The sequence below is a fragment of the Mercenaria mercenaria genome, chromosome 18 (genome assembly GCF_021730395.1).
Source record: "Mercenaria mercenaria strain notata chromosome 18, MADL_Memer_1, whole genome shotgun sequence".
NCBI classification, from domain to species: Eukaryota; Metazoa; Mollusca; class Bivalvia; order Venerida; family Veneridae; genus Mercenaria; species Mercenaria mercenaria.
This window is the reverse complement of record NC_069378.1, coordinates 31,286,603-31,313,091: the sequence shown is the minus strand read 5'-3', so window position 1 is coordinate 31,313,091 and position 26,489 is coordinate 31,286,603. Positions and strand designations below refer to the sequence as shown.

The 26,489-nt window shown below is 36.7% G+C and overlaps 1 protein-coding gene across 6 annotated transcripts in view; it reads left to right on the top strand.

The window, feature by feature from the left end:
• Positions 1 to 26,489, top strand: part of LOC123538081 (uncharacterized) — a 175,751-nt gene that overhangs the window by 15,756 nt on the left and 133,506 nt on the right. For all 6 annotated transcript variants that reach the window (XM_053530446.1, XM_053530443.1, XM_053530441.1 and 3 more), the window contains exons 9-31: positions 3,618 to 3,728; positions 4,194 to 4,409; positions 5,207 to 5,359; positions 5,997 to 6,168; positions 6,940 to 7,218; positions 7,522 to 7,650; positions 8,832 to 9,019; positions 9,867 to 10,103; positions 10,475 to 10,582; positions 11,988 to 12,185; positions 12,582 to 12,791; positions 14,963 to 15,109; positions 15,775 to 15,936; positions 16,553 to 16,702; positions 18,506 to 18,610; positions 19,147 to 19,288; positions 19,568 to 19,707; positions 20,289 to 20,506; positions 21,070 to 21,262; positions 22,317 to 22,505; positions 22,792 to 22,989; positions 24,461 to 24,674; positions 25,889 to 26,235. In XM_053530446.1, the coding sequence (XP_053386421.1) occupies positions 3,618 to 3,728; positions 4,194 to 4,409; positions 5,207 to 5,359; positions 5,997 to 6,168; positions 6,940 to 7,218; positions 7,522 to 7,650; positions 8,832 to 9,019; positions 9,867 to 10,103; positions 10,475 to 10,582; positions 11,988 to 12,185; positions 12,582 to 12,791; positions 14,963 to 15,109; positions 15,775 to 15,936; positions 16,553 to 16,702; positions 18,506 to 18,610; positions 19,147 to 19,288; positions 19,568 to 19,707; positions 20,289 to 20,506; positions 21,070 to 21,262; positions 22,317 to 22,505; positions 22,792 to 22,989; positions 24,461 to 24,674; positions 25,889 to 26,235 (4,206 nt within the window). The remainder of the gene's footprint in view (positions 1 to 3,617; positions 3,729 to 4,193; positions 4,410 to 5,206; positions 5,360 to 5,996; positions 6,169 to 6,939; positions 7,219 to 7,521; positions 7,651 to 8,831; positions 9,020 to 9,866; positions 10,104 to 10,474; positions 10,583 to 11,987; positions 12,186 to 12,581; positions 12,792 to 14,962; positions 15,110 to 15,774; positions 15,937 to 16,552; positions 16,703 to 18,505; positions 18,611 to 19,146; positions 19,289 to 19,567; positions 19,708 to 20,288; positions 20,507 to 21,069; positions 21,263 to 22,316; positions 22,506 to 22,791; positions 22,990 to 24,460; positions 24,675 to 25,888; positions 26,236 to 26,489) is intronic.

Here is a 26,489-nt window from a genome sequence, read left to right as displayed (position 1 = left end):
TTTGCTACTTACTTTGGATTTTCATCTATGATAAATCCTTTTACAGTATTTTTAGAAGAAAAAAACATTCAATTTGTCTCCTGACCTATTAAAAACTGATATCTTTGACACATTTCGACCAGCACATGGCAGCTGACATCAAAAGGAGTGTCGGCAAAATTTTCCTTTATTGATTTTCTTTGATGTTAACTGGCTGGGTATTGCAAGGTGAATGACGTAATTTGACATAATTCTACTCAAAGTAAAATGTACTTCAGATTTTTTTAAGTGGATTTTCGTTTTGTAGCTGAACAACAGTAAGTCTGGAGATTTTAATAAAATGCTGACTGTTGCTATAAATTTAAAAAACAATAAAATATTTTTTGTTAAATAAGATGTTTTCTAATCAATTTAGTGGTCCTTTTCTCTAAATTCTATTACTTTATGCACTGTTCTGAACCAATTAGTATGGTGATGATAGTAATGATTATGATGATGATGGTATTGAAGGTAACTGTACAAAGTGAAAATATGTAAGTTAGTTTGAACGTAGTACCTTTGCTGATTGTTTTTAAAATTCGCAATTTAAATCTTAAAGTCTACCTCAAATTACTTTCAAAGTTGTAGCCAGATATGGAGTTCAGAAACTTTTAAGAGACCCCTCCCACTAAACAGGCTTGGGACTGTCTGGCATGTATAGTGAAAAATGGCCATGTCGGAGCATAAATGAAAAATGGAGAAATCATAAAAGAAAAAAGTGAAAAGTTATTTCCGTCTTCCTAAACCCTTACAATGGTACAACCGATTAGTTTTGCCTTTGCGACCAGAGCAGACCATGATCAGCCTGCACATCCGTGCAGACTGATCATGGTCTGCACTGTTCGCTATTCAGTCAGTACATTTTGAGTGAACACCCCTTCGAATGATAAATGGTATTGCCCAAATTGAATGATGGACCTGTCCATTTTAGAAACTTAGCGTGCTAAGGGTTAAAAGGTCAGAAACACAATATGCATAGGATGTGACAACAATACTACACTACACTATATATAATCACACCAACACCAGAAACAGAATACAATGCCAGGCCTGTTTAGTCTCTATTTATTAGCAAGCTATATATATGTTTAAAGCAGGCAAGCAACATGCAAAAAATTTCAAGTATTAATAGTTTCTACAACATAATATTATAACATACAACATGGAGGCTTTAATAAAGAAAGTGGGAATAAAATGCTTCAAATTGGGAAAATAACTTGTCTGATTTATCTAGACTGTGTTGTGAATCTACATTTGCCTGAAACAACAATTTTTTTTAACCCAGTGGCACATTTTACAAAATAAAATTTTTTGTGTTTTTTTTTCATTTTATTTTTATTTTTTTTCCCGATGCTAACATTTTCCTACTTTATTTTTATTAGCTCGACTATACGAAGTATAAGGAGAGCTATCCTACTCGCCCCGGCATCAGCGTCGGCGTCGGCGTCTTTCCGCGTCCCCACCTTGGTTAAAGTTTTGGTGCACTTTCTCTTTTTTCAACTTATCTCTGTAATTACTTGATGGATTTGATTCAAACTTGAAATACTTATTCCTCATCATCATCCACATCATCTGACATAAGGGCCATAACTCTGGCACCAATATTTCAAGAATTATCCCCCCTTTTCACTTAGATTTTCAGGTTAAAGTTTTGATGCACTTTCACTCTATCTCTGTTATTACTGAAAGGATTTGATTCAAACTTAAAATAGTTGTTCAACATCATCACCCACATCATATGACACAAGGTGCATAACTATGGCATCATTTTTTCATGAATTATTCCCCCTTTTTACTTAAAATTTCAGGTTAAAGTTTTGGTGCACTTTCACTCTACCTCTGTTATTACTGAATGGATTTGATTCAAACTTAAAATAGTTGTTCAGCATCATCACCCACAGCATATGACACAAGATGCATAACTCTGGCACCATTTTTTCATGAATTATTCCCCCTTTTTACTTAGAATTTCAGGTTAAAGTTTTGGTGCACTTTCACTCTACCTCTGTTATTACTGAATGGATTTGATTCAAACTTAAAATAGTTGTTCAGCATCATCACTCACATCATATGACACAAGATGCATAACTCTGGCACAATTTTTCATGAATTATTCCCCCTTTTACTCTAAGAATTTCAGGTTAAAGTTTTATGCCCTTTCACTCTATCTCTGTTATTACTGAATGGATCTGATTCAAACTTAAACAATTGTTCAACATCATTACCTTTATCATATGACGCAAGGTGCATAACACTGGGACCAATTTTTTAATGAATTATGCCCCTTTTTGCTTAGGATATACTTATATAGTGTTTTGATACATTTTATCTTTACCTCTCTTATTACTTTAAGTTGATATTTTTGACATAGACTCAGGCTATTGTGCAATATCTTCATCCACAATTGGAGTCATTAAACACTCCAGTGACAGCTCTAGTTTCCTCAGATGTGCCCAGTTTCACTATCCAGCATCGAAATAGTCGAGCACGCTGTCTCCTGTGACAGCTCTTGTTTTTATTCCCTCCTCCTTACGCTCATTTTTGGAAAATCTCCCGTAACCCAAGTTATTAAAAAACTCTGGCCTAAAATTTGAACATTTTCAACCCCATCTGTCTGGTTCAGATAAAAAATCATTTTTGTGCTCATTTTAATTTTTTTTGAGAGGGAGGGGGGATGGATGGGGAGCACCTAAATTTGCCTGTGCATGTACCTCTGTCCATCTATCCTGTTTGAATGTCTTTATGTCCGTCCTTCCATTAGATTTGTGTAATGCATATCTCAAAATGAATTTGACATAGAGTCATCATAATATCATAGGATTGTTATTCGACTGGGGTTATGTTTGGGATTTCACTCAGTAAGACCTGAGTTAAGGCCCTGACAGTAAAAAATAATGTAAAGAGCCTTAAATTTTGTGTCACAAGTACTTGAAAAAATATTTAACCCAGAGTTATGAAACTATAGGATTTTTATTCAGCATGTGAAGTTGTGCACCTGGGATTTTGTTTCGGATTTTACTTAGCCAGACCAGTCTCAACTCAGTTACGGCCCTTGACTTAGTCAGAAATATTCATGAAGGACCTAAAAGTTTGTATCCCATGTTTATCAAAAAGTTTGACTTAAAGCTGTAAAGCATTTAGGGATTATTATACAAATATGAAGTTATGCCCCTTAGGTTTTGTTTGAAATTTCTCTCGCCAAAACCAAAGATATGGCCATTGATATAAATGAAAATATGCATTAATGGTCTAAACGTTCGTGTTCTACACATCTCAAGAGGTATTTGGCCTAAAATAGGAGTACTGGGCATAATTTGAAACTAGTGCAATTCTATATACTGACATTTTCCTGCATTATGTTCATTTTCCCACCCTGCTCTTGTCAATGTTTGCACTTTTTTCATCTCTTAGGTTGTCATGGAGATTTTTGAGCTTCGAAATAGCAGTTGAGGAATCTGAAAATAGTTCCATGATTGTGAAATATCCTGTTTATTATATGATGAAATGTAGCATTTGTCTGAATATTACATTGACAAAATCTTGCCTGTCCATGACTACCATTGCAACATACTTTAGAGTCTGACAAACTTACTTTTCAGATGAATATTCAGCGGCTGGATCGACTACTTGCACTCAGTGTCCTGCAGGTTTTACATGTTCCGGTGGAGCTGCCGCACAGTGTAGTGCAGGGGAATATAGTCCCGCTGGAGGTTAGTGTTTTCTGAAAATAGTAATTTATGAGGTGTTGAAGTATATTCAAAGGAGCTTTGAAATAACCAATCAGAGCCATGTGAAACAAATGAGCTGTGCCATAAGAAAACAAACATAGTGCGTTTGCGACCAGCATGGATCCAGACCAGCTGCACATCCATGAAGTCTGGTAAGGATCCGTGCTGTTCGCTTTCAAAGCCTATTGTAATTAGAGAAACCGTTAGCGAACAGCATGGATCCTGACCAGACTGTGGGATGCGGATCCATGTTGGTCGCAAATGCACTTTGCTGGTTTGCTCATTGTGCAGCTCAAATTATATTCTGTTTTAGTTAAAAGTAATTTGTGTAACATGTAAGCTGTGTAGACAAAATTTTTCAAGTTATTAAAGTACAGTACGTTTAAAGATAAACATAAAAGTTGAACATACAATGTATGTCTTTCTTATATTTATGTTTTTCTGCAGGTGGTACATGCCTCGGTTGTACGGCGGGAAACTACTGTCCCCAGGGAGCGACATCGGAGACGGCTTGTGTCAGTGGGTCATACAGTCTAGCTAATGCCTCATCGTGTACAACATGTCCAGCAGGTTCCTACTGTCCAAACACACAGACAGTTACCCCATGTCCTAGTGGCCAGTATAGTGAACAAGGGGCCACTTCCTGTACAGACTGCCCTGCTGGTAAACTTTATCATTTCTTAAATTAATACCTGTACTATTTAAATTGAAGAAAATTTACCAATTCTAACCCCTTTTGCAGTGCTGCTTTTCTTTGTTCTAAACAGGTCCCTTGACCTAGTTGTTATTTATTTTTTTGTAACTTTGGATTACATATAGCCTTAGTTTGCAGTCATCATCCCAACTTCCACTTAACATTGTTGAAGAAAATACATTTTAGTTGGACCTTTTTGTTATGTAAAGCATTGCAGTAAGTTGGGTATTAAATCAAAGTGACACAAGTCACACAACGGCAACATCAATTTTTTCAGTCAAAATGGTAGCATGATTAAAAAAGAAAATAAAACATGCTTTCTTCTTTAAATACTCCATTTCTACAACGAGAGCAATGAGAATTTTACGACATGTATTAATGATTAAATGTTCCAAAAGTGTCTGAAAACAGAATTTCTAACCACATACACTAGCAGTGTAAACAATAATGATGTTTGATCAGGATGAGTTTAACAGTACCTATCAATATATGTTTGGTTGGAATTGATACAGATTTTTTCTGAAATGTAAATGTTTATCATGACTGCATGTCAAACAGGTTCTTCGCGAATATTGAGTCTGACTTTCTACTATATTACTGGGATACTGTTGCATTAATATAATTTGTCATATTCTAAATTTAGACTTTGCGTACAATGTAAATTTCACATTCAGTTTGGTAATAATTTTTCAAAAATATTTTGGAGAGGTGTGGTTAATCTCTTCACAATCGTTACTTGACAGAGTTGATATTTTGTTGTTGCTAGGTTACCAGTGTATGACAACTGATGCAGCCCCTTCAGCATGTCCATCCGGGACATATAACCTTGCAACATCGCCAACAGGCCAAGCATGTATCGAGTGCCCTGGTGGATACTACTGCGCAGTAACAACAGCGTCTCCAGTTGCGTGTGATGCAGGTTTGTACAGTTTTAATTTTTTTGCTCCCAAAAATGCGTGTGCCTGAATAGATGCGCAAAGGGGAACCTCGGGTTTTCCTAAACCAAAAAGACTAAAAAAAAAGTAATTTGAACTGTGTTCAAGTGACTTAAATTCAAACCCCCAACACACCTTAGAAATAAAGAAGCAAACAAAGAACAACAGTAATGCTGATGAGCTTAAAGGAAAAAGCAGCAGACATACTCATGCTGGATGCAGACTTTACTGTGTGAATGGCCATTTTTCAGAAAAAAAAAAGCTGGTGATTAAGTTGTTAAAAAGTTCTCACACATGCTTTAGAGAAGTCAGTGTAATGAAAATATAACACGGGTGCCCGTTTGTGCCTGAATTAATTTCAGGAAGGCACTTTATGTCTTACAACAGTAACAAGTTGGAAAGTTTCATATGACCTGAATTTTTTCGTTTTGAAACGAAACAAATCAATGACATATAGCTTGTTGCTTGAAGCAGCCACTTTGAGAATATAAATTTGAATTTGCTTATAAATTCTGGCTCAGATTTTAGACAATTTATTAATTTGTTGTTGGAGGCAGATTGAAGATTTGTATACATTTACATCAGTTTATTAATTTACATCACATGTTCTGGTTTTTGTAGGCTTCATCAGTGGAAATGGATCAACCGAATGTACAATTTGCCCTGCCGGATTTGCCTGTCCAGATGCAGCTGACCCAAGCAAAAATTTCGAGTGCGCGGACGGGTCATACTCGATTGATGGGGAGACAACTTGTACAGTATGTGGAGCTGGATTTTACTGCCCTACAAATATGTAAGTTCTTATGTCTCCCGTCTGTCACAAATCTTGTACGCGCTCTAAGTCAAACATTTCTCATCCGATCTTCACCAAACTTGAACAAAATGTGTTTGTCAATAAGTCCTCAGCCAAGTTCGATAACTAGCCAAATCAGCCCAGGCACTTCGGAATTATGGCCCTTGAACTACCAAAAATACTTATGCCAGTGATGCAGGTTTTGAGGAATGGTTGACTCCAATACATAATGGAGAAAAAATGCCAATCTAGATGATTAAGCAGTTGTGGGAGACCTGTGCTTTTTTCTAAAGCAGCTCTAGTTTTACATTGTAATTGCAATGAAAATAAACAATTTCAAGCTTTTGCTGAGAAACAGTCAATTACATGTTTAAGTTTGTAACCCTCAAACCTAGCATAGAACTGGAAACTCAAGATTGGATATTACATGACTTAGATGTCAGTGGAAAATAGGGATAAACATGTACTAAACAAACTAACAAACATTTTGCACAAAAAAACAAGAAAACAAAAATAATAACAGAGCATTCTTCATTTGAAACTTTTCACTTTGGCTGGAGGTAATGAAATCAAAATTAGAAACCAGTTTCTAAAAGAAGTTGTGCCATTGGTCAGTTTATGTTTTGAGTGCAGGGTTAAACCAATCAGTAACTTGAGAGTTGAGACTGGTCTCCAAACTTAGCTTCATAACCAAGGAGCCTGTTTGATATGTTAGTACATTGAATGGTTACCTTGGAACTCAGCTTTTATCATGAAATATTTTCTTTCCAGTGACGATACCCCAATATCATGTCCTCCAGGATTTTATTCAACTGGGAACCAGACACAGTGCACCAGGTGTGAAGCCGGATACAAGTGCCCGAACACTGACGGAACAGGCATAGTCACCTGTAACGCGGGAAGTTACTCGGAAGCAGGAGCAACTGACTGTATTGATTGTCCAAAAGGATTTGCCTGTCCACTTACGAACACAAGTCAGATAGACGAATGTCTGTCGGGAACATACTCTGTTGGCAGTCAGACAGAGTGTACACCTTGCCCAGCTGGAAAGTAAGTAAAACGGAACTCTTATGTATATCTCTTGTTCCATTTCCATTAGTAAAAGTCTCATCATTGAAATTTTACGATTTTTTTTAAGGGAAATATTGCTATTAAAAGAAGATCCTGGATTTTTTTTTTCAATCCATCAGCAAATAAAGTCAAAAATCAAAATTGTAAAACTTTTTGGCATTGTCATTTATCAATTTAAAACATTTTCGGACATGTTGCATTCTGTTTACTTAGAATTAAGGTTCCTGGTTCAGACTTTATTGTATGTGTAGAAAATGCATAAATATTATTGGATATTTTCAGACGTTGCCCCACTACCAAAGCATCAACAGAGATAGACTGTGTGGCAGGAACATATTCTATCGGGAACCAGTCCACTTGTATTGAATGCCCTGTGGGATATGAATGTCCAAATACAGATGTGAACAACACGTAAGTAAAACTTCAAATGTTAGTTATTTTGATATTAAAGCATGATATTTATAGCAATAAGTACAATGAGAGTATTCTATATATAAATTTTAAAAAAAATTGTATATTTAAAGTCCCATAAGGCTTTTAATGTTTATGTTAGAACAGATAAAGGTACTATCCAAATAGAGAGTATGCATATTGACAAGGTTATGAAAAAACTACTTTCAATATTGCACTTAATCTAATACAATCAAGAGCAATAAAGGGAGGTAATAAAAAGTAATGTATTCAATGATACCTCCTATTTGTTGAACCAAATAATTATTCAGATCTTTGACAGAGGTTTAAGAAATCAGTTATTGAGGGACAGATTTAACAAAAATTATAAAATGAGCCGTGCCATGAGAAAACCAACATAGTGGCTTTGCGACCAGCATGGATCCATGCTGTTCGCTTTCAAAGCCTAATGGAATTAGAGAAACTAATAGCGAACAGCATGGATCCTGACCAGACTGCGCGGATGCGCAGGCTGGTCTGGATCCATGCTGGTCGCAAAGCCACTATGTTGGTTTTCCCATAGCATGGCTCATTATAATTCATATTCATAGCAAAAAAATTATTTAAAAAATCATTATTGGTCTTTCAGTTCTTTTTGGACATCAGTCACCCCTTTTATGCCCCGAAACTCATTTCAGCATTCAAGTTCTAAAATCTTTTAATAATACATTAAACCTGGGTCCAAATTCATAAACGTTATTAAGACTGAAACGGATTTTAAATCTCTGAAAATACAAGTTTCTGTATCTTCATTTTGTAAAATGCATCAGTAGTGCTGAAAAGTTGTATACAGTAACTATATTTATGGCAAGTTTCATTAAAATCTGTATTCAAGGTTTAAAAATATAGACTGGTAAAAAGTTAGTTAACTCTTATCATACTGGACATGATTGATTCTGCCTTTGCTACCAGTGTAGATCATGATCAGACTACACTGTTTGCCATTTAGTCAGTATCATTTTGGTATGCACCCATTTTAACAGTTAATGGTACTGTCCAAATTGAAAGATAGACAAGTTCATTATAGACATTTAGCAGGGTGAGGGTTAAGTTTCAGACTTTAACCATTGATTGATATGGACCGGATTATCAATTACATGTACAAATTCAGTAGATTGTTTTCTAATCTCTTTTTGAAACAGCATTCCTTGTGACCCTGGGTATTTTGCACTTGGAGCCCAGTCTGCATGTACTCTTTGTCCTGAAGGCGAGTACTGTGCTACAACAATCGAGTCGGGAATACCATGTGACAGTGACGGCGAATACAGCGAAGCTGGTTCCACAAACTGTACCACTTGTGAACCCGGGTTCTATTGCCCAAATTTTAAAGGTTGGTGTTTGATTCTTGACAGAAGCTTCTTTAGTGTCAGTTTTTTACATTCTCTATAATTATCTGCACAATGAAAGATTTACTGCTATTTCTGTGTGCATTTAGAGGGGTATAAAACCACATTGGGACTTCTTGCAAGTCCATGAATTGCATTAATGATCCTTAGATGATTTTCAAAAAATCCCAATGTAATTATACCCATATAAACACACAAAACAATGATATTCAATCCAGGACGTTATATTTTCCTAATTACAGCTGTTCGCTTTCCATGCCTATTAGAAAATCAAAATAAAATGTCAGTTTTGACTAGAACAAACCCCTTAAGGGAAAGAAATGGAACTGAATGCTGCGACAGATTGCAATGAGAGAAAGTGCAGAGGAGTCATAGCAGTAGAACCAAAATTTGTGTAAAATAACTCTGAATCTCCCTTATTATACTTAAAATTTGCCTGCCAGAACCTTTGCTGAAAGAAGTAAAATTTGAGCCACGCCATGAGAAAACCAGCTTAGTGCGTTTGCAACCAGCATGGATCCAGACCAGACTGCGCGAATGCTGTTTAGGATCCATGCTGTTCACTTTCAAAGCCTATTGCAATTAGAGAAACTATTAGTTGCACAGGCTGGTCTGAATCCATGCTGGTCGCAAACACACTATGTTGGTTTTCTCATGGCGTGGCTCAAATGTTTATCAATGGCTGGTAATGACTTACTGTGTAAAACTTAACTTCAGCTAATACATGGGAAATGGAAGAGAGGGGGATAGGTGGGTAATATGACTTTCACCTAGGCTGCTTTTCTTAATATTCAATTTCTCTTTTTCTACAAAAAGTGTTTCTTTCTTCAGCTTCCTTTAAGCAACAATGTCCAGCTGGCACCTATTCAACTGCTGGGGCCACTGCTTGTTCGCCTTGTAATGCTGGGTACCGATGTCAGATGCAGTCAGATACAGCTAGCCCATTGACAGATCAGTGTGACCAAGGAGGCTGGTGCGATGGAGAAATGTTTCATGCATGTCCTGCTGGGACATATAACCGGTTGAACACGTCTGCCTCAGTTGCAGCTTGTGTCCTCTGCCCATCAGGTTGGGAAAAGTTTTATTTTAAATATTCCATGACATGTATGCTCTCTGATTTATCTTTTAATAATTCTTGTTCATAAAGTACATAATTGGCTTTCAGTATCAGTTATTTTCATAATGATACTAGCAGAAGTTTTATTTTATGTTAATAAATTCAAAAATTTGTTTTCATGTTATAAAAAAATTCCTTTTGAAAATTCCATGATGATATCCAACAATATCAAACTTCAGCATTGATTTAAGTCAGTTAGTCATTTTGCTTTTAGAATAGTTTAACAGAGTTCGATAAATATTCAGCATTGTTTTTATACAAATGCAAAATTTCAGTTTGTTACAAATAATGTTTGAGACTTGCGTTAATGTATTAATTTCAGGATATTACTGTGAAGGACCTGGGGAGATTGACTACTCTACCTATGACTGTCCAGTGGGTCACTATTGTTTAGCAGGGACCACATCCAGAACCTCATACCCTTGTCCAGGTATGGCAAATTACAAAGACTGTATAGCTTAGATCATGATATACGAAATGGTTTTAGTTTTGCAGATATTTTGCGTTCAGTCATATTTACTATATATCTATAAATATTATATTAAAGGGGTGGGAGGGCAGAACAACATCCGAACACCAGAAAAGTGTAAGACTTGTTATTTAACCCTTAGCCTGCTGGCGGCAAGTGATTCTGCCTTTGCGACCAGTGCAGACCAAGATCAGCCTGCACATCCGTGCAGTCTGATCATGGTCTGCACTGTTCGCCATTCAGTCAGTATCTTTTTGGTAAGCACCCCTTTTAACAGTTAATGGTACTGTCCAAATTGAAAGATTGACAAGTTTATTATAGAAATTTAGCAGGGTAAGGGTTAATATAACTACCGGTTTCGGTATTTAGAATACCTTCATCAGGTTATCAGTATAATCTTTCTATAAATATTATGTAAAAATATTGTTTGTCTGTCACAAATAGATACAAACTGACAGGAAAATCAAATGTGTATTGCAGTAGGGTAATATCTGAATCCCTATCATGCCTCTGTCTGGACTATTTCATTAATACTTGTATTCATGACCCAGTAAGAAAATAAAATCAAAATAAAAGGTGGGCAGATACAATAAAAGGTTACTAAAAATAGAAACTTATTTTTGGATTTATTCTGCTTTTAAATTAGTAGATTTTACAAGGTGGGATCATACTTTGCTCTTGTGTGCAGCACCTCGTGTGATCTTGGTGATGCAAAAGCTTTCTCATCGTCACCACTTGAGAGAATGGGATGAGAAAATACATCCATTATCATAATAATTATGGTTTTTGCCAAGATAAATTGAAACCTCATTTGTGTGGTTGAATATAATCAAAACTGAATTGTGAGAAAATATTAGTATCTAAAAATGTGCGCTTGAGATTAAATGAGTGTCTTTTGATTGGTTGATAAATCAGGTTTAACTTATTGATACAACAGATTGCTCTGTTTTGCTAAAATAGAATTTTTCAGTGTCAAGAAGCTGTCCATCTGGTTCAAAGAAGACTTATGCTTTTAACCCTTACCTTACTAAACTTCTATAATGAACTTGTCCATTGTTCAACTTGGACAGTACCATTAACTGTTAAAAGGGGGGGGTATATCAAAAATATATTGACTGAATAGTGAACATTGCAGATCATGATCAGACTGCACATATGTTCAGGCTGATCATGATCTACACTGGTCGCAAAGGCAGAATCAGTCATGTCCAGCATGATAAGGGTTAACCTTTGTGCTGCCTGTATTAGAAATAACGTTGGAAAGACACCCGTCTGTCTTTCTGTCATAAGATCTTGAAAATTTTGATATGACATTATATATTTGCTCTGAAGTGGTACTAAAGCAACAAAACCCTTTCCATTCCAGGTGGTACGTACAACAATATCACAGGACTTACACAGGAAACAGATTGCACAACCTGCCCGGTAGGTTCCTACTGTCCTGAGGGGTCGACGCTTCCTATTGACTGCCCGCCTGGTTTCTTCTGTGCAGTTGCAGGGATGAGTTCTGGTTCTCAGACTCCTTGCTTTGCTGGAACTTACAGTAATGGAACAGGATTGACTGGTAAGATAGGAACCATTCTATTTTAGACATGTATATGCAAATTTCAATAGTTAAATAGAAGAAATTCAGATCTACCATACAGTGTACCCCTAGATTTGAAGTGTACTCCTATATTGCAAAGGCAGGAGGTACATGTACCCTGAATTTTGAAAATGAGTGGGCATGCTGGAATTTCAGATAAAAGTTCTGATGAAGTCAGACATACAGAACGAGTCTTGTATAGTATTTAGTATCTGCTATTGTTTTAGTGGATATTATGCCCATGTACATTGCAGATGACACCTTGAAATGTCTTTTGGAAGCCATCTTTTTTTCAATAGATTCTCGTTCCATTGGTATATCTTCTCAGGTTACATTTGATGAATAGAAATATTACAAAAATTAGTATACTTTCAGCGGATACTCAGTGCATAGACTGTCCGGTTGGCCATTACTGCCCAGGAGGTCAGGAGAATGATCCTACAACGGAGCCAGTCCCGTGCCCAGCAGGGACATTTAATGCTGGAACGAAGGCGGTAGATCTTGTCAACTGTGAGGAATGTCATCAAGGGTATGCATGTAATACAACGGGCATGTCTGATACGACTATACTGCCATGTAAAACAGGTAAAACTTACTTAACCCCTACTTTGCTAAATTTCTATAATGAACTTGTTCATCTTTCAATTTGGACTGTACCATTAACTGTTAAAGGGGGCCTCCATGGCCAAGTGGTTAAGGTTGCTGATTTCAAATCACTTGCCCCTCACCTATATGGGTTTGAGCCTCACTCTGGGCATTGAATTCTTCATTGCGAGGAAGCCATTCAGCTGGCTTATGGAAGGTCTGTGGTTCTACCCAGGTACACGGTTGTGATAATGCACAGAGGGGCACCTGGGGTCTTCCTCCACCATCAAAGCTTTGCCATATGACCTGTAATTGTGTCGGTATGATGTTAAACCCAACAAAAAATTAACTGTTGAAAAGGGTGCTTACCAAAAAGATACTGACTGAATGGCGAACGGATGTGCAGGCTGAACATGATCTACAGAGGTCACAAAGGCAGAATTAGACGTGTCCAGCATGATAAGGGTAAACCTGAATAAAATAATTAGAATGATGGCAAATTTTTAAAATGCGGGACAAAGCTGGCTCAAACCCATTGGGCCAACTCATTATGAAGACTGTATTGATCTTTCATGCCTGCTGATATAGGATAGGGTTTGCTCGCTTAGGGGAATTTGATACTGTATTCTTGCAAGGTTTCTTTTCCACACTATCCCCGAGGGCTGGGAAAAACAACTCTTCTTTACAGGTAGACTTCACAATAAAACATAATGTAAATCCTAATATGCTACGACAAACCTGATTTTGGTATATCCTAGCATGTATGTCTTTACTTTATGACATCTTAGTAATATGACTTAATGACTATCACCTGTGATGTCATCTAAGCACATGCTATTTTTAGCTCGACTTTTCAAAGAAAAGTGGAGCTATTGTACTTGCCCCGGCATCGGTGTCGCCGTTGGTTAAGGTTTTTGATGAAGTCAGATATCTCTGTTACTATCAAAGCTATTGACTTGAAATAATTATTTACTATCAAAATCTACACCAGGAGAAACAATCTCCATAACTCTGATTTGAATTTTGACAGAATTATGCGCCTTTTTAACTTAGAATTTTTGATTAAAGTTTTTGATAACGTCAAATATTTCTGTTACTATCAAAGCTATTGACTTGAAACTTAAAACAGTTATTAACCATCAAAGTCTACATCAGGAGAAACAATCTCCATAACTCTGATTGAATTTTGACAGAATTATGCCCCTTTTTAACTTAGATTTTTTTTGTTAAAATTTTTGATAAAGTCAAATATCTCTGTTACTATTAAAGCTTTTGACTTGAAACTCAAAATAGTTATTTACTATCAAAGTCTACACCAGGAGACACAATTCCCATAACTCTGATTTGAATTTTGACAGAGTTATGTCCCTTTTTAACTTGGATTTTTGTTTCCTGGCAAATCTCTAATTCAGATTCAAGCACTGAGAAAAGTCTAGCGCGCTGTCTTATGGACAGCTTTTGTTAGAAAGGTATTTCCCTGGGGAAATATTGGATCTGATGGGGAAAATTATGGGATTATCTATCATAAGGACATAATTGGACACTCCTTATTACATAGCCAATATGGGGAGGTCTTGGGGCACTTGTTAGAATAAGGTTTGTAAGAAATCCATTAACCACATGCTATTTTTAGAAAGGTATTTCCCTGGGGAAATATGAGATCTGATCAGGAAATTATGGGAATATCTATCCTAAGGACATGATTGGACACTCCTTGTTATGTAGCCAATATGGGAAGGTCTTGGTGCACTTGACAGAATAAGATTGGTAAGAAATCCAGAGCTTGACCTGCATGGCATTTCTGAAACAGTGTTAAAAGGTTGTGTTTTGCAAAATAAACATGCACAAATTCTTCTATTTTGTTAAATTATTAATTTTAAGGAATCTGTAAGCAAGTATAAACCTAAAAAAAAAGAAATACTGTGAAATCATTATTTATGTGGGACTAAATTTTGTGGATTTCATGGTCAATGCAAAAAATGAAATCTCAGCAAACAAGTAAAATTCTTATCTTTTTATGTTCAGCGGTTGAAATCCATGAATTTACTTCCCCATGAAATAATCGTTTGGGTCAAAACTACAAAGTTTCATGGCCATGAAATATAATGGTTTCACAGAAAGTTGCACTATCAATTTTTACATAAATATGCAAATTTGTTTTTGTTTTATAGGTTATTATTGTCCTTTCGGAACCATTGAGTATGATCAGTACCCATGTTTACCTGGTAGCTATGGCGATACGGACAATTTGACATCTGCTGACGAGTGCAAAACCTGTCCGCAAGGATGGATCTGTGGCTGGGCAACAACTGACTTTGGTAAGCTATTTTTAGAAATTTCAAGAAAAAAGAACAAGAAATTAAGTTTTAGATTTTGTTCTGTATGAGAATCTGACCATAAGAGCAATGTCCAGATTTATTCTTTCCCGTCACTGCATGGGATGAAGATAGAACTGGCGGGAGATCAAGAACCACTGTTTAACTTAACTAACTTCAATTTCAGTGACTATACTATTGTTAAAAAGGTGTAAAACTCAACAAAACTGACAAAAACAGCTGTACTATTACTTTCTTTGTATAAAATCTACATTATTCTATGTACCATTTTTAAATAAATAAAAATATATCTTGGCTTAACTTAAGTTTGTAATAGTGAATATTCACCCCCTAATCATTGTAATCCAAATATGAGCCGCGCCATGAGAAAACCAACATAATGGCTTTGCGACCAGCATGGATCCACCCCAGCCTGCGCATCCGCGCAGTCTGGTCAGGATCCATGCTGTTCGCTTTCAAAGTCTATTGCAAGTAGAGAAACTGTTAGCGAACAGCATGGATTCTGACCAGACTGCGCGGATGCACAGGCTGGTCTGGATCCATGCTGGTCGCAAACCCACTATGTTGGTTTTGTCATGGCACGGCTCATATGTAAATATAATTTAATTTCTGAAGAACTGCTCTTTTAAATCTGACCATTGTTACAGGTGACCATTCCCCACCAGACCCATGTGCCCAGGGTCACTACTGTCCAGAGATGACCACTGCTCCTGACCAATGGCCTTGTCCAGCTGGAACATTCACAAATGCAAGCGATTTGTACGAGGAATCCCAGTGTACTCCATGTACTCCCGGTTACTACTGCACAGGTATTGTTAATACTATTGTATATGTCTACGTTATTATCTAGTTTTTAGCACAACTATGCGAAGAATTGGTAGAGCTTATATTGCACTTGACCATTTGTCTGTGTCAGCTTCGGTGTCGGTCTCCCTGTTTGGTCAAGTTTTTGTATATAAGCTGGTTTCTCAGTAAGTACTTGTGGGAATTTATTAAAATTTCACACACTTATTTACTGTAATAAACAGAATTGCAATGCGCAGGTTTGATATTAAACTCTGTTTTGCTTTTTACAAAATTTGGCCCATTTTTTTTTGATTAACTAAAGTTTTGGCAAAGTTTTTGAACGTAAGCAGGTATATCTGTTTCTGTTAATGGGAATTGATTGAAACATCACACTTATCCTATGTGGTGATCTGATATGCATTGCGCAGGTTCTCTAACTTTACATATTCACACAATTATACCCATTTTTTCAACAAAATGAATACAGTTTCGATAAAGTTTATGTATGTTAGATAGTACATGTATCTCATGTCTTAATTGCTAGACAAATGTTTAATTTATTCTTAGTTATGTAATAATTCTTACAGCTTATACAAGAAAATGCAGTTAATAATAACGTGTCTATTTTTTGCCTGATAGGTGGGGATAAAGAAGTGTCAGGCATTTGTCCCCGGGGCTACTACTGCCCTCAGGGAACAACTATCGGCACGGAGTTTGGTTGTCCAAATGGTACCTACAATGATGTAGAAGGTCTGACTGCTGTGGATGAATGCAAGAACTGCACACAGGGTATGTTAACTGATATAAAAATAAACTGAGGTGTCTTCTGTGGTGACTTAGAAATAATTCATATAGACACATTCTCCAGATACAAGTACAAGTTCAAGACACTTTCTGGAACCTTTATATTTTCCTGCTTTTTAGCTCACCTGTCACAAAGTGACAAGGTGAGCTTTTATGACCTCTTGATGTCCGTCGTGCGTCACAGGAATGATCCTTGGGTGGCCCCCTTTCAAAATTGTTCAAAGAATTGAATTCCATGCAGAACTCTGGTTGCCATGGCAACCGAAAGGAATTCTTTAAAAATCTTCTTCTCAAAAACCTGAAGCCTAGAGCTTAGATATTTGGTGTGAAGCATTGCCTAGTGGACCTCTACCAAGTTTGTTCAAATCATGACCCTGGGGTCAAAATTGACCCCGCCCCAGGGGTCACTTGATTTTACATAGGAAAATCTTAAAAAATCTTCTTCTCAAAAACAAGAAGCCCTAGAGCTAAGATATTTGACATGTAGCATTGCCTAGTGAACCTCTACTAAATTTAATCAAATCATGACCCCAGGGTCAAAATTGACCCCGCCCCAGGGGTCACTTGATTTTACATAGGAAAATCTTCAAAATTTTTTTAAAAGTAAACCAGAAGGCCTAGAGCTTAGATATTTCACATGTAGCATTGCCTAGTGGATCTCTACAAAATTTGTTCAAATAATGACCCCCATGGTCAAAATTGACCCCTGCCCCAGGGGTCACTTGATTTTACATAGGAAAATCTTAAAAAATCTTCTCAAAAACCAGAAGCCCTAGAGCTTAGATATTTGACATGTAGCATTGCCAAGTGGACCTCTACTAAAGTTATTCAAATCATGACCCTGGGGTCACAATTGACCCCGCCCCAGGGGTCACTTGATTTTACATAGGAAAATCTTCAAAGTTTTCTAAAAGTAAACCAGAAGGCCTAGAGCTTAGATATTTCACATGTAGCATTGCCTAGTGGACCTCTACAACACTTATTCAAATCATGACCCCTGGGGTCAAAATTGACCCTGCCCCAGGGGTCACTTGATTTTACATAGGAAAATCTTCAATTTTTAAAAAAAAAATAAACCAGAAGGCCTAGAGCTTAGATATTTGACATGAAGCATTGCCTAGTGGACCTCTACAAAATTTGTTCAAATCTTGATCCCCCAGTGTCAAATTGACCCAGCCCCAGGGGTTACTTGATTGTACATGGGGAAATCTTCATAAATTTGCTAAAAATAAACCAGAAGGCCTAGATCTTAGATATTTGATATGTAACATTGCCTAGTAGACTTCTAAAAACTTTGTTCAAATCATGACCCCTAGGTCAAATTGACCCCTGCCTCATGGGGTTACTTGATTGTACATAGAAAAATCTTCAAAATTTTCTAAAAATAAACCAGAAGGCCTAGAGCTTAGATATTTGACATGTAGCAATGCCTAGTAAACCTCTACAAAATTTGTTCAAATCTTGACCCCCCAGGGTCAAATTGACCCAGCCCCAGGGGTTACTTGATTGTACATAGGGAAATCTTCATAAATTTGCTAAAAATAAACCAGAAGGCCTAGATCTTAGATATTTGATATGTAACATTGCCTAGTAGACTTCTAAAAACCTTGTTCAAATCATGGCCCCCGGGGTAAAATTGGCCCCTCCCCAGGGGTTACTTGATTGTACATCGGAAAATCTTCCAAAAAATTTCTAAAAATCATCATTTTGACATTTGAAACATGTAGCTCATATTACTCAGGTGAGCGATCCAGGGTCATCATAACCCTCTTGTTTTTTTCTTTTCAGGTCAATACTGTGAGTTTGCAGTGAGTGCTACCACAGCATGCTTTGAGGGAACATATATGCCATATGGTGTTGATCCCACTGGTAGTCTTACAGCTCTGCCAGTTGGTCAGTTTCTTTTTCTGTCATTTCGTAAACTTAAATCCTTCAGTCTGATAATTTTAGTTTTTTAAAACTTTAATAATTTTAATAATAATAATAATAATTATAATGAAAAAAGAAGTTGATACTTGTTTATATTAATAAAAATTGTAATGGTATTTAAAGAAAGTTTTGTTGATAAAGATTATGATGATGATAATAAATAAAATTATAATGGTATCAGTTAAAATCGAAATACCATTAAGATATATCATTACAAAAATATAAGTTATAGATAATATGATAAGACAATGATCATACATTTGTGTGTGTCTATGAATCAGGGGGATAGGAGTTTATTCCTCAAGCAAGGCTTATGTCCCTCTTAGAAGTTTTGATAGAAGAAATAATTTGTCCACCACCACTGATTCATGTAAAAAAATTGTTAGTTACATGTACTTGTGGAGAACAGATATACATATACATGGTTAAATATAGAATCAAAGGGAATTTTATTTGTTTGTTAGACTCTATTTAACAGTATTTGATGTACATATTTTCAGGCACTCCAGCAAAGCGTCAGTTTGAATGTTTGACATGTCCCGGTGGATCTACCTGCCAGAACGGTACAATAGATCCGGTAGAGTGTACCACCGGTTTTTACTCACCAGATGGGGCAACCGAATGTACTATTTGTGAAATAGGGTATGTTATTAACATATATTTTGTTGTGCTGATTCTTTTTATTATAATTGACATAAAACACCTCAATTTATGTTTGAAAATATGAACAACTACTTTATAGTACATGTATATACATAAACATAAAATTAAGCTGTTTAATATGCCCTAACATTTATTGCTGGGGGTTTTGGGGGGGGAGGGGCATATAGCATTGCTGCTGTCCATACATACGTAAGTACATCCAAAAATCCTCTTAAGGCTATAAATTTTGTATATAAATTGTTGCCATTTTTCTTGCAGACATTATTGTGATAATGCTACAACGTCTGAAGATGACATGAGAAACAACAAACAATGTCCGGCCGGTCGATACTGTGTCGCCGGTCTTTCTTTTGAACCAGCCGCCCAAGACTGCGCTACTGGTCACTATTGTCCACAGGGTGAGTTATATTAATTTTCCATCTCTTTTGTTTTTTACAGGCTAACTTCATTTTTCTACTGTTAACTTTGAAAATAAGAATATCAAGATATCTTCCTTCGTATGTCCTATATCATGTAGCTGAATATTGTAAATGTTTAATGTTAGGAGTCCTTTTCTTGCCTGCAAATGCTTAACGGATGGTTAGGGGTCATATATAGGGGACTGGTTAGGTAAGCTAATACTTGGCCACTGAAGGTTGTAGGTTCGAGCCACTTTAGGGGAAGTTAGGAGGCCATCCTACTTGTTTTCGTAGAGTCATCTGTTTAACTCATTTGCTATTTTGATTAACACCTCCCACATGCCTGAAACAAAACAAAATAAAATACTCACAGACATGTTCCACTTTTAACCACAAAAGAAAAATGAAATTTGATTTTATGATGAGGAATTTATGAAGGTTTACAGGAAGGCTGACTCTGATTAAATGAAATTTTAAGGAAAATGGAGAAAAAAAAAACTGTAGTTTATTATAGTTATCGGCAATAGTGAGATGCAAGTCTTAGAAAGGTTTACACTGCAAACAAAAGGTATGCATTACAGGTACCGTTGAGATGGTAAACTGTCCTGTTGGTACTATGAGAACCACCGTTGGTGCAGGGGCTGTGACAGACTGCGAACCGTGTACAGCTGGTTATTATTGTTTAGAAGAGTCTTCAAGCACAACCGGAGCATGTTTAGAGGGGTACTACTGTCCAACAAACCTCACCAATCCCTACGGAAATAATCCTCCATACATCGGGTCTTATGGTAATGATATGGTAAGAAGAGTTTTAAAATTTCTGTCTTTAAAACTTGTCGTCGTTCACAGTTAAGTTGGAATTTGGGAATTCTGTTGTGGAGGAATTTCCTATTGTCCCTAGTTTTCTATGTACATACTTTAGAGTCATTTAAAAAGATGGAGTCTGTAGTTAAAAAAGTAAGTAAGTTGGCAAATTGAAGAAACTGCTTAGAATACATAGTACTTTTGGCAGACAATTTCTAAAGGAAACAACACTAAATTTTACTCGCATAAAACTATTGTATTCACAGTGTGATGTTTTCTTCACTGCTTAAAACTTTGTTTAAAAATAGTAATGCAAGTGTGACCCCTTTGCTTTCAGTCTTTATTAAGAACCATGTCTAGTAAGTACAAAATGTAGTTTTTTTGTTGGTTTTTTTTTTTTTAAAAAGAATACTTATGATTTTAAATTTTGCTAATGTTTTCAAAAATATATTTACTCAGATATGAATTTTCACTTTGTATGGGCATGGAAGCAAAAATTTTACTTTTTACTGGCATGAAAGCAGTTGCAAGATTGTAATATGATTTTATGTTTTTTAGTACAAATGTCCAGAAGGAACGTACACAAATGTTACCGCCACTCCAGATCTTGCAAGTTGTCTTGAGTGTCCTGCTGGATATTACTGTGGCCTAGCAACCAATCAACCGGCAGACTGTACCCGTGGCTACTACTGTCCTGCTGGGTCGGAAAAACCAACACCGTGTCCCATCGGAACATATGGCAATGATACCAGTAAATATCTTTTTTTTTTTTAGTCTGAATTGTTCTTCTTGGTTTAAATCAAGATTTTGAAGTAAGAAATTGTTTAATTGAAATTTTTGAACATTTTTACATTAGGTTGTTTATAATGAGCTTCAAAGTTTTACTTTAAAGTTTAAATTCTAGAAGAACTAATCAATCAGTGAAGGCAAGAAGCAGTCCAGCTCAGTCTTAAGACTTTTAAAGGTTTTAACTTTGGAATTTTGGTGCAAATGTGGTAGGTTTAGACTGCAAGTGTGGCTTATCCATTTTACCGCAGATTCATCTGAGTTTTCAAAAGTGAAAATTTATAAAAAAACATAAGTGCATTTGTTACACAGTTGAACCTGCACTAACAGTCATCTGTATCAACCTTAACCCTGTTAAATTTATAATTTAAAAATTGACTTTGTCTGTCATTCAGTTTGGGAAGTACCATTTTATGATTCAAAGTGGTGTTCACTGAAAAATTACTGACTGAATAGCTAACAGTGTAGACCATGATCAGCCTGCAAGGATGTGCAGGATAATCTCAGGTCTGCACTGTTTGCAAAGGCAGAAGCACTTACCTCCAGCAGGTTACAGGTTAAGCAGCCTATTGGCTTTAGCACACTTAGTCAGCTAACTTTCTAAATGGAATTTTTGTTTTTATTTCAACTCTTTTTAAATAGCCACCTGCCTAAAGCAGCCAGATTGTGTTGGTCCCTTGGCTGGCTACTTAACATAGGTTTGACAGTACAGTCAAACCTGTGTTAAAGACCACCTCTGAATAGAGACCACCTGGCTCTAAAGACCACATGTTTTGTTTCCCATTTGAATATTTACAGTGTATTTTAACCTGTGAATAAAGACCACCTCCCAATATAAGACCACATTTTGGCTCTCCCAAGGGTGGTCTTTATAGACAGGTGTGACTGTAATAGTCATGTAAAATGTTTCCTTCAGTTTTCATTTATTCATTAGCTAGAGTCCAGTAGTTAGTTTTCACTGCGGCTTAATTTGGCATACTAATATGCATTTTTAATAAGCTGTATTTCGCATTTAACAGATTTGATTGGACTTGACCGATGTGTCGACTGTGATCCTGGATACTACTGTGACGCCCCTGGTTTGACCCTGCCTCGTGATCAGTGTGACCCGGGATACCTGTGCTACAGCAGAGCCACTACATCAACACCAACTGATGTTGCCACTCAAGGGGGAGAACTCTGTTCCAGGGGAGGTTACTGTGTACGAGGTATGACTTGTTAAGAGGTACACTTTTATTATGCCAGGATATAAGTGTGAATAAATTGCAACGAAAAAATTCAGAATAAGTGTGAAGAAAATTGGGATTTTATTCAATTATTTAAGATTTGTAAGTTGATTTTAATGATGTCATTTTTGGTAGCTGTGACGATTTCACAAACAAAGGCCTAGACTTCCTTAAATGATATTTTGTAGTCACAATTCAAGCTAATATTGTTTGATTCAGGTTTTTTTTTTAGACAAACATTTTAGCACTTCATGTTTTCTAACCATAGGTTCTTATGAGGCAGCCCCGTGTCCCCTGGGTACCTACAGTAACATCACTGGGGCTATTGACACATCAGAATGCACAACATGTGACCCTGGTTATTACTGCAGCAGCGTGGCGGGTGGTGAGCCAACCGGACCTTGTGCAGCTGGCTTCTACTGTGAACAAGGATCCTCTAGCGCATATCAGTATTCTGCAAGACCAGGTAAATTAAAAATAGTTCAGTCATAACTAAATTGCTGTCTTAGGCAGATTTTTATGAAATTTTCACTGGTAGAGTCATTTTCAAACTTTAAGTAGAATACATTTTGTGTTAAAGTTTCATAGGGCTTTAAATTAGGTGTTAATTTCAGATGAATCAGCTATCCGAATGGATGTTATGCATACTTACGTAGTTAGAAAAGCGCTGCTTTTAATACTGCGTATGTATGAACTTTTTACAGTAACCGCCATAAAGGGAGGTAATCAAAAACATTAGTCAATAAAATTACCATCTGTATTCATCAATATTCAAACCTTTGACAAAAATTCTAGAAATAGTTATTGGAAACAGGATTTAACAAGAAATTATTATATTTCATGTTCATAATACTGAAAGAAAGGCATTTTGAGCCTTTAAATGTGACCTTTGAACAGAAACCACTTGCCCTTCAATACCACCTTAGGGTACAGTCCACTGGGCTCGAAAGACAATTTATGGATAGAACCCACAATGTTTTAAAGTTAACCTGTGAACAGAACCGACAGTGCTATGCAGACTGCCAGTGCATTGTTTTGATTGTATGTTGTAATATTGTAAGTTTTTGAACAACAACAAAAATTGCAACGTCCCTGGCTTATTTACCACACCTGTAAGGTGTTCAACTTACAATAGTATTAAATAATCCCTGCAAAAAATTGAATAGAGTCTTCTCTGTAAAAATCAGTCTTTGGAAATACAAAAAGTTTGTCTTAGTTGACAGGTGGCCTGTTAAGACAGGTTGTTTTGTTCTAACTGTTTATGATAAAACAGGTAGAAAAAATGTGGCCATAATAAGCAGGTTTTATAGAAGTAGCCTTTATACAGAGTTGTCTTTAGCACAAGATTTACTGAAACATTTTTTCTGAATGAGTATGAGAGTCTGACATAAACAACAGTTGGCGTCCAAAGCATGTCTGCTCTCTAAGTTGAACAGTTTTCATCCGATCTTCACCAAACTTGCTGATAATATTTGTGGGCGTAATATCTCTGGCAAGTCTGATAACCACCCAAATCGTCCCAGGCACTCTTGGATTATGGCCCTTGAATTACTCGAAAAACTGCAAATTTAGCCTTGTCCGTTCTCCAAGTCAAACAGTTTTCATCCAATCTTCACCATTCTTGCTGACAATGTTCTTGGCATAATATCTCAGCCAAGTTTGATAACCACCCAGATCACTCAGGCATTCTTGGCTTATGGCCCTTGAATTAGGCAAAGTTCGATGACGGGCGTATTTTGTGACAGTCTGGCATTTGTCTGGTTTTAAATGAATTTGCCTAATGTATTTAAGGTGTTTAATTGTGATATTGATTTATTATTATTATTTACCAGATTTTTATAGCACTCTTTTCATCTTTAAAATAAACATTCAAAAGCACTTACTTAAACCATAGTTAAAGTTACTTGTATAACAAAGTAGTTATATTTTGTTTTCAGGTCATTTTTCACTTGAAGGCGCGAGAGCTGATGATGAATGCCCTATTGCCACCTATGCACCTTACCACAACTCCAGTTCCTGTACGATATGCCCTGCCGGTTTCTATTGTCCGGATAAAGCTATGAATTACACCATTATTTGTCCGGTTGGAACATACTGCCCAGAAGGAAGCTACCAGTACTATACATGTCCACCCGGAACATTCCTGAATGAGTATGTTCTCTGTATACCCACCCTTACATTGTTATTTGAGCCATGCCATGAGAAAACCAACATAGTGGGTGTGCGACCAGCATGGATCCAGACCAGCCTGCGCATCCGCGCAGTCTGGTCAGGATCCATGCTGTTCGCAATAGGCTTTAAAAGTGAACAGCATGGAGCCTGACCAGACTGCGCGGATGCGCAGGCTGGTCTGGATCCATGCTGGTCGCAAACCCACTATGTTGATTTTCTCATAGCACGGCTCATTTTGTATTCGTCATTCATATAGGCTAGTCATTCTGTATACTAGATTAAATTGAGCCCAAGCATTTGTAATTGCCATACACCTATGTATCCAATAATAGGTTTTTCATTACTGTTTGTTCTATAGGTTGAGGGCCCATAATGACACTTAATGGCCGATCTGTCCTTTAGTCTGTCCGTACAAACCAAATTGCTTACAGCTCTCATTAATGACCTGGTTTAGTTCATACTCACAACATTTCTTATGGCAAGACCTACAAACTGACCTATGTATAAATGACTTCTTGTGATCTTCAGCTTCAAACTTCAAACCTTAATAAACAACATTTTTGGTCCTATGGCCCACATAAATGACCCAATTTAGGTCATGCTCACACTCGGGGTGGGGGGAGGGGTGAAACCTTATGGTCATACCTGCACTCGATGTTCCTTTTGGCAAGACTTACAACTTGATCTATATATAGATGACCTTGACCCAGTTATGACCTTCACTTTTAAACTTAATTCCTTAAACAACATTTTTGGTCCTACATCCCACTTAAATGACCTGACTTAGTTCATACTCACACTCAACAAACCTTTTAGCAAGGCCTATAGATTAACCTATATAAAGATGACCTTGACCTTCATATAATCTTCACCTGTAAACTGGGAACCTCAGAAATCAGCATCTTAGGTCATACATTTCAGGCATGTTTGTGTATTTTGAAAACGCAGTTCCGTGTTTAGCTCAGCACCTATTTAGGCAATTTGACATAAATTTTATTATTTTGGACACAAAAGGAGCTCAGCTGGCATTTAATTTCCGCCAAAAAACATAATTGATAATTTGCAAATTATCATTAAAGGTTTACAACCTTTAATAAATATCTTTAGAATTTATAATTTTATGGCATTGCAGCCTAAAACTTCGAACTGTTTAAAACTTTTTTAGACCTTTACAAATAACATCTGTTTTGTAGGACTGGCAAATCAAGCTTAAGTGATTGCATAGACTGCCCAACTGGTTACTACTGCCAGGACCGAGGTCTTTCCGAGGTTACGGGACCTTGCAAGGCTGGTCATATCTGTTACTTGAACGGTCTTGACTCTGATCCAGTATACAATGATGATAATTCCACAGGGTTAACAATTGTCTTGTACGGGGACAGATGTCATCCAGGTTTCTATTGCCCACAAGGAACGTCGTACATGATACCATGCCCCGAAGGAACGTACCGAGAACATTACAGCGGGGCTTCTGTAGACGACTGTACCATCTGTGATCCGGGAAAATACTGTGATGGAACTAACAACACTGCAGTAACAGGTCAGATATTTTATTTATCTGTAGATTGGCACTCAAAGTACTGTGAAATCATTTAAATTCGCTGGCATGAAATTTCGCGCAAACGTGGAAAAGGACTGTTTCGCGCGGGCTTTAATTCGCGCATTCTCAATTTTAGAAAAGAAAAAATAATCAAAAAATAATAATAGCACGGTCTTAAATTCGCGCATCGGTCCTAGCGCGAAATGCGCGAAAATTCATCCTGTGCGAATAAAAATGATTTCACAGTTTTTTAA